The sequence below is a fragment of the Bactrocera dorsalis genome, chromosome 1 (genome assembly GCF_023373825.1).
Source record: "Bactrocera dorsalis isolate Fly_Bdor chromosome 1, ASM2337382v1, whole genome shotgun sequence".
NCBI lineage: Eukaryota > Metazoa > Arthropoda > Insecta > Diptera > Tephritidae > Bactrocera > Bactrocera dorsalis.
Window position 1 is genome coordinate 76,265,307 of NC_064303.1, and position 14,477 is coordinate 76,279,783.

General features: G+C 37.5%; 1 protein-coding gene across 13 annotated transcripts in view; it reads right to left on the reverse strand.

Moving 5' to 3' along the window:
- The window catches only part of LOC105225451 (retrovirus-related Pol polyprotein from transposon 297), a 332,389-nt gene that overhangs the window by 16,489 nt on the left and 301,423 nt on the right, over window positions 1-14,477 (reverse strand). For all 13 annotated transcript variants that reach the window (XM_049450368.1, XM_049450363.1, XM_049450341.1 and 10 more), the window contains 2 exons: window positions 13,162-13,314; window positions 1,993-2,176 (listed from right to left, as the gene is read on the reverse strand). In XM_049450368.1, the coding sequence (XP_049306325.1) occupies window positions 1,993-2,176; window positions 13,162-13,314 (337 nt within the window). The remainder of the gene's footprint in view (window positions 1-1,992; window positions 2,177-13,161; window positions 13,315-14,477) is intronic.

The window sequence follows — 14,477 nt, forward strand, 5'->3', positions numbered from 1 at the left end:
ACCTATGGGCTAAGAACAATGGACTAGGTGTTAACCCTAAGAAAACAGAATTGATGCTATTCACAAGCAGAACCAAAACAACAGCATGTTCATTTATAAGAAAAAAAGAATTGGGTGGTTGGAATCAGCAGAACTATGGACACAGTGGAAGGTTAAATAAGCTCAACGTTAATAAATCAGACTACATTCTCCCAATGCTGGATTTCAATAGAAACTTCCTGGTGAGGGTACCCTCTAGACGAGAATAGTGAAGAGGCTCAATAGGGGAGGAAGATACCATCTCAGTCTATACCGACGGGTCCAAAATCGACTGCGGACTTTCGTTGATCTAGACATTTCTCTCTCTATCCGCGGCGCTCCTGGCCTTGCCGTCGTTCATGGCAAATTCCAGTATAGTCCACAATTGCAGGAAAGCACTAAGCTCAATAAAAGACAAGCTCCACCTAGACTTGATCTAGGTTCCCGGCCACAGGAACATTTTAGGCCAACGACGAGTTGGCAAAGGCAGAACAAAAGAGAAAACAATGGACAATTTCAACAAGTTGCAAAGAACATATGGAAAAACATAAAAAAATGCATCATAACTAAACAATTATGGCCAACATATGACAAGACAAGAAGAGAAATAGGTCTAGGAAAAGTATCTACGGAGTAACAGCTAAAATAACAGGGCACTGGCTATTTAGAGAACATGCCTTCAAAATGGGTATGCCCTACAACAACCATCTAGGTCATCTCCTAAACCACTTAAGCTACAATAACCAAATTCACCTGGCTGAAATATTGTAATAACTCCTCCCGACAATGTGAAAAAGAATGATATCGGTTAATAACTCCGCTCACTAGCATTATAACGGTAACCATTCCGTGTTACTAGTGCGCGATAAATCAATAACTAAACACGGCAGAGACATTAAATTTTACCCCCGATATAGTAAAAGAGAGCTTTAAAAGAGGCTGGGTTCAAATTGTATTATGGACTTGGCGTCGCCAACATTTAGTTGAATTCACATATTTCGAGACCCGCCCAAACCGATTTCAACCAAATGATATCTCTCTGACAATTTTATCTACGGTGTGAATATGGGCGAAATCGGACTGCAGCGAATCCTACCTCCGACAAAACAAAATTTTAAATTTCATTTCGAACTTCATTTTTCTGGTATAAAGATCAAAGATGAATTAATACATCAAGATAAAACTTTGCAGGAATAGTAGATATCAGGTATGCCACCTTATAATAAAAAATTCCCTAGATCGAACCAAAAGTGTTCAAGCTCCTAAGTACTGAATATGTGGACTCAGTGCTTTTAGTTGACTTTTTACCGCAAACATCGGTCAATGTGTGAGATGCAAGTATATAATTGAAATTCAAAGACAATCCTGATGGTAGTAAGGCTGTGTGCTACTAATGGGTTGAATCGAGTTAATATGTACTTCTCTTAACCCCCATATACCTCTTATAAAGATTTTCGAACTTCCGGGAGACTTTTATACCGCATATATCGGCCTATATGTGAGTTAACTCAATAAGAGAGCGTATTTTTCTAATAACGGTTCATCTTTGTGATTATAATGAATAAAACTGGGTGAAAACTCGCACTAGACCCATATAAATAACAATCCTTTTGTACCTGAAAGTACCTCCCCGGATTTAATCTTTGCAAGATTATGAAATATTCGGTTATACCCGAACTTAGCTTATTCTTACTTCTTAGCTAACATGTTGGTAAATTACTAGAGTATTTTGTTATAAACTCGAATATAAGATTGTCATCAAGTTAAAATTTTAAGCACGGATCTTTTGATATCAGCTATAATGTTTTTATCGTTTTGTTCGTAAAGAATAAATTCATAGTATTAATGGTTTAATATAGTAAAATACAATTTACTAAACTTAGTTGGTTTCTTCGAGTATACGTAAGCATTTGTTTTTCGTCATATATTAATTAATTTTTGTTTTTGAGCGTTATTAACTTGCGTTATACTTACCTGGATATACGTAAATATCCAACAGGTTCCATATTCCTCGCCATGCATTTACAGCTCCAAAAAATATTAAAAAATAGAAAATGTCACAAATAATTAATTTACATATTCCGTCAATTTTCTTGCATATGCAGCGTATAATAGGTTTAATAACGAATGTTATGACGACGATTATGTAACCAAGAATCTAAAAAAAGATTTAATTATTTTATAGAAGTAAAACAATTAATAAAAATATGATGTACTATAAATTAAATTAACAATTAAACAAATATATATCAATAAAAAAGTTGATGCTTGAAGAAACTTCATCAAACCTATTGGAAAACAATTTTATTCATGACTTATATAATATGTGTATGTATATCTAGTATATATTATACACATATAATAAATATATGTATATGTATATAACTCTGTAGCTATCTCAACTATTTTTTGGGGATACGTACAACCTTTAGGTGAACGAAACTATTATACTCTGTAGCAATATGTTGCAAAAGTATAAACATCTTGCAAAGGAATTCTACATTCAAACTGACGAAATCGTCAGTGAATTATAATATGATATCAAATGTAAATCAGAGCCGCTCAAAATAATGCGCAATTTTTCATGCCTATACTCGGAGTATAGGCAAGCAAATGCAGTCGAAGCATGTACGCTATGACGCTAATTCTGCCAGCGTCAAAAATACACTCGAAATACAGGAATTCAGTTTCGAATAAGCATATAGAGGATTTAATGAGAATCAAAACTTACGATCTTGAAGTCGATATGGAAAAAATCATGGAAAGTTAAAAAAAATTAACTTAAAATTATTGTTGTTCTTAATTGCTTTTTTAATCAAAAACCATAATTTTTTATTTTTTTCTAAATTTTTAATAACAAAATAACCAAATAGCACGATTTCACTCAGTGTACTAAGCAAGCGCGCGCACACAATCATACGCTGGCAGATATCAAATGTGTGATTGTATGCGTTGGTAAATAAATTGCGTATTATTTTGAGCGGCTCTGATGTAAATCCTCAAATGAGATACATATATAATATAAACTTAACAGAAGAAGCTAAATGTAATATATTGAGTTGATGTGCAAAACGTCAATCAGATGATCGGAATATTTTGACAGGTACATACCAGAGAGCTGTAACGAGTAGAAATAAATCAGAACAAACAGTCGTGCCAAAAATACAATGAAATCAATTCAGTTCATCATACATAACATTGTTGATCAATTCGAGTACCGACCAGCGTCAATTGATTTGATGCAATATGAACAATCTGTTCTTCAGCAATCACGATCGAGTAAACGGTATGGCTAACTTCAGTTCAAATCATATCATGTGAGTTCATAGCGTTGCGACGATTGATTGAATCGAACGAGTGTGTAACTGCGCGTAAGCTACGAGTACAGTAAATTCTCTGTTGGATTGATTTGAACCATGTGTTTAAATGAGTTAAGCATCTGCCTCCTCTACCGGAAAAACTGGCACACACTAATACAACACTTCCGATGACAGCATACTCATACATCACCACACAACACAACTCACCACACTTCTACATCCCACTTAACAAAAAGGCTGGGAAAAAGGATGGCAGACTCATTCGTTGTTGATCAATTCGCTACCGACACACTGCGCACATCATCAATTCGACACATACACCTCGATCAGAGACATTCGCTTCTACACTGCGCCGCGTCAACATCTTGCTCCTCTAATGCGATTTTCGAGTTCCGCGGCATCTCGATCGCCAACATCGGCAAATCATTTCTTGGAATTGAACTCTCGCCGCTGATCCCGTCGATATTTATAGTAACGAACTTTATAAAATATACATTTATATTATCAATAAAAGTTAAACGGTTTGTGCATTTTAGATCCATAGGCATTTTTATTTACTAAAGTAAAAGTGATTAGTACTTTGTTTGCAAATTTGGCAGCAAATTAATCTACCATGTGTAAAAAAACATATGTAGTTATATATACGAGTATATATATTTTCCCGTAGTTCCTAGGTGAAACATAGGGCCTCAATAAACAAATTATAATTCATTTTATTTACAGCTATAAATTTAATTTCTCCCCAAGAATAACCACTTCTCTGTGCTTCTGCTTCGACTTCCCGTCTCCAGGTGTTGGCTGGTCTCCCGCGTCTTCGGCTTTCTTGCGGATTCCAATCTAGCGCTGTTCTGCTACTGTCGTCGTGAGGCTTTCGCAGAGTGTAGCCGATCCATTTCTGTTTACGACGTCGAATTTCTTCGTTTGGTTACGGTCCAGAGGTTAGCATTGCTAATAACGTTAGGCCAGAATATCCGCAAAATTTTTCGAAGGCATCGATTAAAAAAGGATTGCAGCGATTGTAAAGTTTTCGCTGCAATATTCCACGTCTAGCAGCCATATAATACAACGGATTTCGCGCTTGAATCGAATATTTTTAGCTTCGTACGTATGGATATATGTGGCTACTGATCCACCGTTTTTAGATATGATGCTACCTAAATAGCAAAACTCGTCGACTTCTTCGAGGCATGTTCCAGCAATCTGTAGGTTTGGTGTTTCGGTTGTGTTGATGCGCATGAATTTTGTCTTCGCTATATTAATTTTAAGGCCAGTTTGTGCGGCGAGATCACTAAAAGCTTCAAGTTTCACAAAAATGTGCGAATATTTATGGGACAACAGACAGATATCATCCGCATAGTCCAAATCTTCAAGGCTACCGCTTAGACACCAAGATATTCCTCTATTAGTCACACCCGCTTGACGCATCACCGAATTCAATACCAAATTGAATAACAGGGGAGATAGCACGCACCTCTGCCTGACACCAGTCCTAATTTAAATGCCGTTACTTAAAATATTTCCACACCTTACTCGACAACTAGCTCCTGAGTACAGCTGTTTTATTAGGTTAATTAATTTTTCCGGAACTCCTTTGCATACTAGGGCTCTCCAAATCGCATCATGTTTGAGAGTGTCGAACGCTTTCTCAAAATCGATAAAGCAAAGGTAGATAGGAGTTCGCCACTCTACCGACTGCTCTACAATCACTAGTAAAGTGTTGATGTGATCGACACATGAGCAATGGGGTCGGAAACCAGCTTGTTCTTTACGTAGCCCATGCATCAGCGAATCAGATAACCTTTTGTCAATTTGTGCGTTATTATTTTATTCACCATACTTAATAGTGTTATTCCTCTCCAATTTTTACATTCCGATAAATTTCCCTTCTTCGGAAGAAGAGTAATAACACCTTCTTTCAACTCGTCAGGTATCTTTTCTAAGGCGCAAATATCTTTAAGTAGAGGAAACAGTGTACGCGCAGTGGTCTGAGGATCAGCTTTTAGGAGTTCTGGGTTTATGTTATCTGGCTCAGGAGTTTTGTTGTTCCTTAATGCTCTGATAGCAGTCATTATCTCCGTCGGGTATGAGGTGTGAATGTCACGTCTTGGTATGTAACGTTGGCAACCACATGCCTGAATAGCCTCCGACGAAGTTGGTGAAAGCAATTTTTCATAATAACGCTCCCAGATGGTAGTCTGCTTATCTTTGGCCATCTTCATATTTTAGCGGCTTGGAGGTTTTGAGTGTTGCGTTGGTCAGTTGCCGTATCGTTTGATACAGGTCACTAGTGCGGTACTTTTCCGCGGCCTCCTGCGCTTTTCTAGCTAAATTGTCACTCCAGATTCTATCTATATATATATATGCATATATTTGCACTGTTATAAATCTACGACTTAAACTATTTTAAGTATTAATTTATTTCCCTTACTTATTTGGTGTTCTCCAAGTACGATCCAATTCATTTGAATGACAAGAACAATCTTATGCTTAACTCAAGCTTATATATAAAAATAGTATGTAAGCGAACAGGCGAAAGTTATAATGTTGTTATTGCATACGGGACAATGGTCTGACCAAAGAACAGACTGAATCGTGTGATGTGCCAAGTTAAACGCATCATCTGATAATGGTGTTTCTAGTTGTTTTTGTATACTACACAATGGTCTGACCCAAACAATGGTAGGAATGTCGAAACGCGAATACGTCACCTGATCAATGGTGATACCAATTTGCACAGTATAAATCATTTAAATTTAGTGAACTTATTATTAATCGTTAACATTCCTTCCCGGCTGATCCGTCAAAGTTCAGAAATTCTCGATTTTGATCAATACAATTCTTTTGCACTGGACGTTGATAGTGGGGTATAACAAAGAGTCCTTCAAATATACGTTTCTCACTGTTATATTTAATAGTTACTATTCGTACCAATCCGTCACTGCATTGGGGGGTAGATTCTCGTTATAAATCAGTACTACATTTCACCGCTGGAGAGTTTCATGTCAACCTTACCACTTGCGACGCGCCCGTAAGCTGAATAAATATTCACGGTTCCACCGCTTCCAAGAATATTTGAACATTTTCTGTAATTGTTGAGAATATAAAATACGTTTTTCTGGAACATCATCAATAGGTAGTTCTGGTCTCGAATTTGGCGATCGACCAATGAGGAAGTCGCCAGGTGTGAGTTCGGAACTACCACTGGTAAGATTTCACGACCATTATGTGATTGAGATGTTTTTTTGCTGACCGCACATCTGCCTCCAAAAGACCCAGGGGCGTCGCGAGGATCCAGATCATGGGGGTGAGTCCCTTTGAAATGCCGACTCATTTCAAGAATTTGCCGATTTAATGTGTATGTTTATAAATATATATAAAATAAGGATATCTTCATTTCTGATAAGGTATTACGGAGAAGTTTGACAACATAATAGCATAATTCATTATTTTATTCTCAAATAAGTATTGTACATATTAGTATAATCATCATTTAATATGTTTCTCTTAATATAAAATACATACATATATTGTTCAGCGACGTGTTACGCGGGAAAAAACAAGATTTTCTTAAGAAATTGAATTGCAAAAAATATAAATTTCTGAGTTATGTTTTCACTCTGCGATGTTTCAACATTGACCATTTTCCAACAACATCGCGCAGATCGATTTCGTCTACTTTATCCTTTGAAGAAGAAAGCAGCATCAAAGAATTCAAACGTTCATCCCCCATTGTTGTACGCAAATCGTTGAAAACAAATTTCAATTTACTAAAAGAACGTTCACATGAAGCTGACGTGACAGGAGCAGTCATTATGTAATGAACAATTTTGTACGCAGAAGGAATGACCTTTCTCAATTTGTACGCTACTATAGAAATGTCATCGAAGGATTTACACTCTTTCCATGAATCAAAAAGAATTTGTGTTTCAGCAAAAATACAATCTAGATCTTCACTGAAGAACTTAGGTTCCAATTGCACAACAAATTGTATAGATTCTATTGTAATATTACTTCTGTTAGCTGGAATCCTGAACATCCCTTGAATGAGTTTGAAGGTTGACATAGTTTCTTGCAAATTATCTTGAACAATTTGTGACAATTGACAATTTGTGAAATTTTCGAGGACAATTTTGAATTCTTTTCTATAAAATGTCTGGAAATCAAAATTACAAGCAGTTGCTGGATTATCGTCATATTTCTTCGGAGCACGGCGTGTTCTGTGGTGTTTCGAAAAGTCATTTTCAGGGTTGATCTGACACTTTTCAGCAAATGCAACTGAACTCGCTAGCAATGCGTTAATTTGTGAATCGTCATTCATTTGTTGGAATGACGCTGATGTGCTTTCAATCAGCAATAATGCGTCAATGACGTTCAATTTCTCGGCTTCCAAACTTTCTGTCAAATTTTTTACTTTAAACATTACATTTTTACAAAAAATAACGAGCTAATAAAATCAAAATCCAGAATTTTTTTCAGCAGACCAGAAGCTAATGTACGTGTATTGTTATCAAAATTTTCTGAATCTTTTTGAATGACTTCCAAAGCGTTAACAATACCTTCGAAAGAAATCCACACAGCTTTTACTGTTTCAGCCCGAGCGGTCCATCGTGTTATTGACAGGTTTTTCAATTGCAATGCATTCTCAATATCATTTAATTCTTTTCGCAAACTAAGAAAACGTTTCGTACTTCTAGAAAAAAAACGTACAGTGTTTCTAAAACGTTAAAGTTAAAATTTTTAACATTGCTGTATACCTATATGATACGATATGATAAACTAATCATAATCTCTTTCGTCAATTTAAACAGAACGAGTTTCTTGTGAATATAAATATTGCACATATAAAAGTAAATTAGGAGATAACCGACTTTTGAAAGAATGACGATCGATAGTAAATTCATTCTTCGAACTTAAAAAAAAATATATTCATCCACTGTTATTCGAACATTGTAGTGTTTTAATAATCCTCGTGGAAATTACGGAAAGCTTGCTTCCGCAATTATAGAGCTATTTATTGCGTTTACTGAAGTTAGAATTTTCATAAATGCCGGCTAGTGAATTCGCAATGGATATGACGTAAAAATTAATGTGCAATAATAAGTATGTTTTGATGAAAATCTTAAAAATATTCAATAAGTTTTGACAACAAATTTCCGGGTACTTGGCAACTCTTACTGGAATTGGCGAAATGAACTTTCAAATTTTTAGTTATGATATTGGCCAGTTCTGTCGTGTAGACACTTTCCAAATAATCATCAACATAAAGGCTGTGAAGGATGCTGTACCGTGCTGCGGCTGCCCGGCTAACCTCAGCGATCACTTTCTAATTATCGTATGCACAGTGTCTCAATAACCTAATAGCATTAAAAGGACTGCTTGCCATACCGTACGTCACTGTCTTAAGTTGATAGGTACGCAAGAGTTCATTAGGGCACTCCCTCCAAAGGATCTGTTGCCATTTTTGATGTCTGGAATTCACTTGCGAAAATCTCTTCAGATTCGTCCACTACTTGATGTTATCAGAAGGGTCCTCTATTTCCCAAAGTTTTCTTAGAAGTTTATCGGTGGTAAAATCATCGAAAACGTCAGATTTCGACTCATTTAATGGTACTGTACTAAGCCCTACCCATTTCAGACGGGTGTGTAATGCACATGGTTCGTTCGATAACAACGTCGTTTAATACGAGGGCAGGCCAAATATCTGCGCCAATCAGTAGTTCTACGATACCGGGTATACCGAATGCCGGATCGGCCAAACGAGGATCTTTTAACTGATGACTGGTCCTGATGTCTTTAATAGTAGCAGGAGTCATAAACGCAATTGAATCAATGATGTACGCATCAAAACTGATCTGGAACTTCTCGTCCCCATGAGATTGCATAATAACTCTGACAGCCCTTTGGTTCTTGGTCATTGTTGTCGAGAAAGAACTTTTGGCGCCACCATTGGCGCTGAAGCCGATGCTTCAGAAGTAAATGTGGCGGAGGAACCTTCAACGTTCCTCTGCTGGGGACTTCTACATAGAAGAGTATTGTGTTTTTTTTGTTGGCAGTTCAGACATAAACCGGATGGATAGTCGCGATTACGATGGCCGGCCTTGAGGTAATTGAAACATAATGGTGTCTGTTTCACCAAATCTCAGCGTTCCTCAAGTTGAAGGTTACGAAACTTTTGACATTTCGTAATGCGATGAAACTCATTACAAGATGGGTTGTATTATCAGATGCTACCAACGGAGTAAGAATATTTCCGGAGTTCATACTCAGATGCGCCTTCACGACACGACTTGACGTGCGTTCGCTTGAAATTTGTTGAGTAATTGACGATATCCACAGGTTAGCTGCACGCCGTACCACGAACATTATCACGTCTTCAATTTTCGGGATGTCATTGAATTTTCGTACACTATCCACAAAATTAAGTAGCGTAGATCGAGATTCTGATGGGTGGGTTGGTAAGTCTAGAAGATGCTGAACATGGTGCTCCAAAAGAGTACGGGGATTGTCGTAACGTTGTTTCAGTTCACCTAAGACTTCTTCATACCCATCACACAAGCCACCGGTGTAAAATTTTCGCCTTCACATATTGTCGCAAATTTCCAGTTTATAGAAGGGCTGCAAGTCACTTCTGTTGTGAACAAGCGAGTCAAACATATCCTTAAATGCTAACCAATTAACGCAAATTAAACCCTATATAAAGTATCAATTTATTTCCCTTATAAATGTGGTACTCTCCAAGTACCATCCAATTCATTTGAAAGACAACTAAGAAAAATCTTATGCTTAACTCAAGCTTTTATAGAAAATGTAAGCGAACAGGCGAAAGTAATAATGTTGTTATTGCATACGGGACAATGGTCTGGCCAAAGAACAGTACAATCGTATGATGTGCCAAGTTAAACGCATCATCTGATAATGGTGTTTCTAGTTGTTTTTGTATACTGCACAATGGTCTGACCCAAATAACGGTAGAAATGTCGAAACGAAAATGCGTCACCTCATCAATGGTGATGCCAAATTGTACTATATAAATCATATAAATTAAGTGAACTTATTATTGATCGTTAACAATGAGTATGAAACTTTTACGGGTATTTTCTGCTAATGGGAACATTCATAAACAAATCAAGTATAATCTGATCACCAGTGATTTTAAGGTGTTTCTCCATTATCTGATTTGAAGAGAAACGGTTCGATTCGGGTACATGAATCGAACTAACTGAATCAGACAAAGTAACGGATCAATACTCGATTATGAACAAAAATGAATTACTAGTTGCAGTTTAATGCTAAGAATTGAGAGAGTCTCAAACCTGGCGGATTTTAAAAAGGATTTTCGTTTGAATCGAAATGACAGAATCAGACAGAGTAACGGATCAATACTCGATTATGAACAAAAATGAATTACTCGTTGCAGTTTAATGCTAAGAATTTAGAGTGTCTCAAACCTGGCGGATTTTAAAAAGGATTTTGGTTTGAATCCATATACAATTGTTCTCACTTAAGAACTGAAGCGGTTGAACCACTGTAAACGTCGTAAATTTACTGATTAGAAAACTTGAGAATAATGGCGATTTTCTAAGAAAGATATCTTCTACGTTGAGTCTCTCTTTCATCTGAATGGTGCGGTAAATAAATAAAGCTGTAGATTCCAGTACGAAGAAAATCCACAATTTGGAGATTCGATTATTTCAAAAATTGTGACATTGAATGCCTTCCAAGAAGCTCTAATTTATCACCATAAAATTTTAGTAATTAACCAAACTCTCTTCAAGCTTTAGAAGTCAATAGTGAACATGGTATCTATATGACTTGATTTAGTCGATAAAGTACTCGAAAATTGGATTCATCGGATACGTTTCAAGCACCTCACGACTTCCGGTCTTAGACCAAGTATCCTTTTGAAGGCAACCAATAGTGAGAAGCCGAACCATCCCTCCTCAGGGTTGTGCGATGGGTGTGGAATGCTCCACGTAAAAAACACCTCCAATGAAAAGAAGCCAACAGCCTCAGACGAAAATGGAGTGCAAAATCGGTTGGCATTCGTGGTGGTAGAAAGACTCCATCGCCGAGTACTGGCATTCACCCTGGTGGATGAACGTTTAGCCACAATAATCAACATATCGCTGAATTGATCTGTCTCCGGGTCGAGAAGCCACCAGCCAAATCGATAATGTTGTGAGAGAAGGAAGACGAATCTCTAGTGTTTTAGGTGTGCGTATTCCCCAAGGTCCTTATATCGACTCGGACTACTATCTTGTTGCAGCCAAGATACGCAACCGCCTCTGTGAAGCAAAACATGCACGTCAACAAACACCAGGAAGGTTCAAAGTGGAGAAGCTGTAATCACAACCGACAGCCATACGATTTCCTAATCGATTTGTACTCCTGCTCTCTGTGAACGCTCGTCAGCAACTTGATATAAGGGAACTTTGGGATGGCATATCAAGCTCGTTAAGTACAGGGGAAACAAAATCATTGGTTTTCGGGAAATACAGAAGAATAGCTGGTACGACGAGGAGTGCCGTGTCGCATTGGAGAGAAAAAAGACTGCCTATCTCGCAACATTAAAATCGTCCACAACACGTATAGCGAGAGTTGAAAAGGACAGCGAGACGCATTTGCAGACAAAAAAAAGAAAGGTCGAAATGAGTGAGTAGGAAGAGATTGACAAGCTGGCCGACAGAGGTAATGATCGAAAATTCTACGAAAAGATGCGGCGACTAACAGAAGGTTTCAAGGTTGAAGCATAATTTTATAGAATCCCCAGATGTGATCTTGCGACTGTTACCCAGAGCATGGAAAAAACACTTCTCCAACCTGCTGATGGTCAGTGAAAGCATAAAACCAGGAGATAGTGAACCCGATTCCCGAATCGATCAATCGATGACGAAAGAGCGGACGTTCCATTACCCGACCATGAAGAAGTTTGAATAGCAGTTAGCCATTTAAGGAACAACAAATCGGCGGAGGCCAATGGATTGGCGGTCGAGCTATTCAAACACGGCGAAGAAAAACTGATAAGTCATGCATCAGCTTTTTTGTAGAATGTGGTCGGCCGAAAGTCTGGCCGACGATTAAAATTTAATTGTGCTTTGCCTCATCCATAAAAAAAGAGACCCCAAAATCTGTGCCAAATACCGTGGGATAAGCCTATTCAACATCACATTTAAGGTTCTCTCGAGTGTATTGTGTGAAAAATTAAAGACCACCGTCAACAAACTGATTGGACCTGATCAGTGTAAAGTCCTTTCTCGACGAACTTAAACTAAACCATAGGACATGGACAATTGTAACATCTGATGAGGTTAAGTTACGAGTTTTCGAGATGAATGTTTCGCGGAAGATTTATGGTCCTTTGCGCATTGGCCACGGCATATATCGCATTCGATGGAACAATGAGCTGTATGAGGTATACGACGATACTGACATTGTGCGAATTAAAACACGGCGACTACAATGGGTAGGTCATGTCGGCCGAATGTACGAAAACACTCCAGCTCTGAAAATTTTCGACTCAGTACCAGCCGGGGGAAGCAAAGAGGAAGGAAGACCTCCGCTCCTTGGAAAAGACGTTTGGAATATCCAAATGACAACAAGCAGCGAAAAGGAGGAACAACTGACACGCTGTTATAAACTCGGCTATAACCGCGTAAACGGTGTCTACGCCAATAAAGAGGAAGAAGAAGGACTTATAAAAATGTTAACACCAATTTTCGAAAAAAATATAAAACCAGCTAAAGAACTTAATTGTATTGAAGAGCAAAAATTAAAATTAAAATTAAAATTTTAAATTTATACAAAAAAAATTATAATTACTTACCAAAGAACTCCAAGATGACTTTGTCCGGTCGAACGGGTAAAATGTTATGTCCATTATTCCCCATACTCCTCTCCAGACAATAACAACTAACGTTCCAATGACTAGAACGGAAAACAGTGTGTCGAGAACGTATAATCCAGGTTGGTGGAAACCCTAAAAAATTTAATTATAGTGAAATATATTAATATTTGAAACAAAAATATGCCTATATACTTTCATTTATTTATATAGGGTAATATACGCGAAATAAAGTTATATTATTAATCCAGCCTAAATAGATGATACTCTTCTCTGAAATATGTCCTTCATATAGGTATATGTATGTATGTGCATAAAAAGTCAACCGTATGGATGGACATCCTTATATTCGTTATACGAAAACTAGGGAAGGGGGTTGACTGAATTCGTTGTTATAACTTTAGTAGGTTATATGTAAGTATGTGCATACAATAAACTGAACATTAATACATTTTAAAACCACACGGTCCCATTTTAACTCGTCATTCTTATTACTTTGATATAAATAACTAAACATTTCAGTTAGCTTTAGAAAAGAAAACAACCATTCGGTGATTGGTACAAACATAATAAAATCTAAACAACATTATAAACAAACATGCTTACTTGATTTTACTAAGATTGCTGAGCTATTTAATGGGGTATATTCGAGTTATTCAATGCTCCAACTCCACATAAATCTCTCATTAACCACTTCGGTACGGTCGTCGACTATAGTCGATGGTAACGACATAAGCGCGCACGGCCGAGCGTCGGCTATATAATTTTATTTTATCTGTATCGTTGCGCAGTGTTCGCTCGTATGATTCTAGTTTCGTTAAATCCATCGAGCTTATCTCATCAAAGATCTATTGATGAACGAGGCTGTACTCGGACGGTGAATGGCGGCCGTGGCAACATTTTGTGGCTGATAGGCGCCGTACCGAACTGGTTATTGGCATGGCAGGATCCTCTTATATATATTTTATTTTATACTAACGCACAATGTTGCTACTGAAAGTAGTTTTGTTCACATAACGGTTGCTTGGATGGATGAAGTCATGTGTAGAAGTTCACGCAAGTGATGAAAGTTCTCTGATCGCCATTCACTTGGGAGTGGCCAGAAACGATTCTTTTACATATGACTCAAGCAGCTCACGAAAAGTGAGAAGGCGAAATATCCCCTACTTAGGGTTGTGCGCTGTGTTTGGGACCCACCACGTAAAAAAATACCCGGATGACTCGGATGAGAGACCCCCCTTTTGATGACGACCATGGCAAACGAAATAAGGACTATGATTTGAGGGCATGGACCTGGA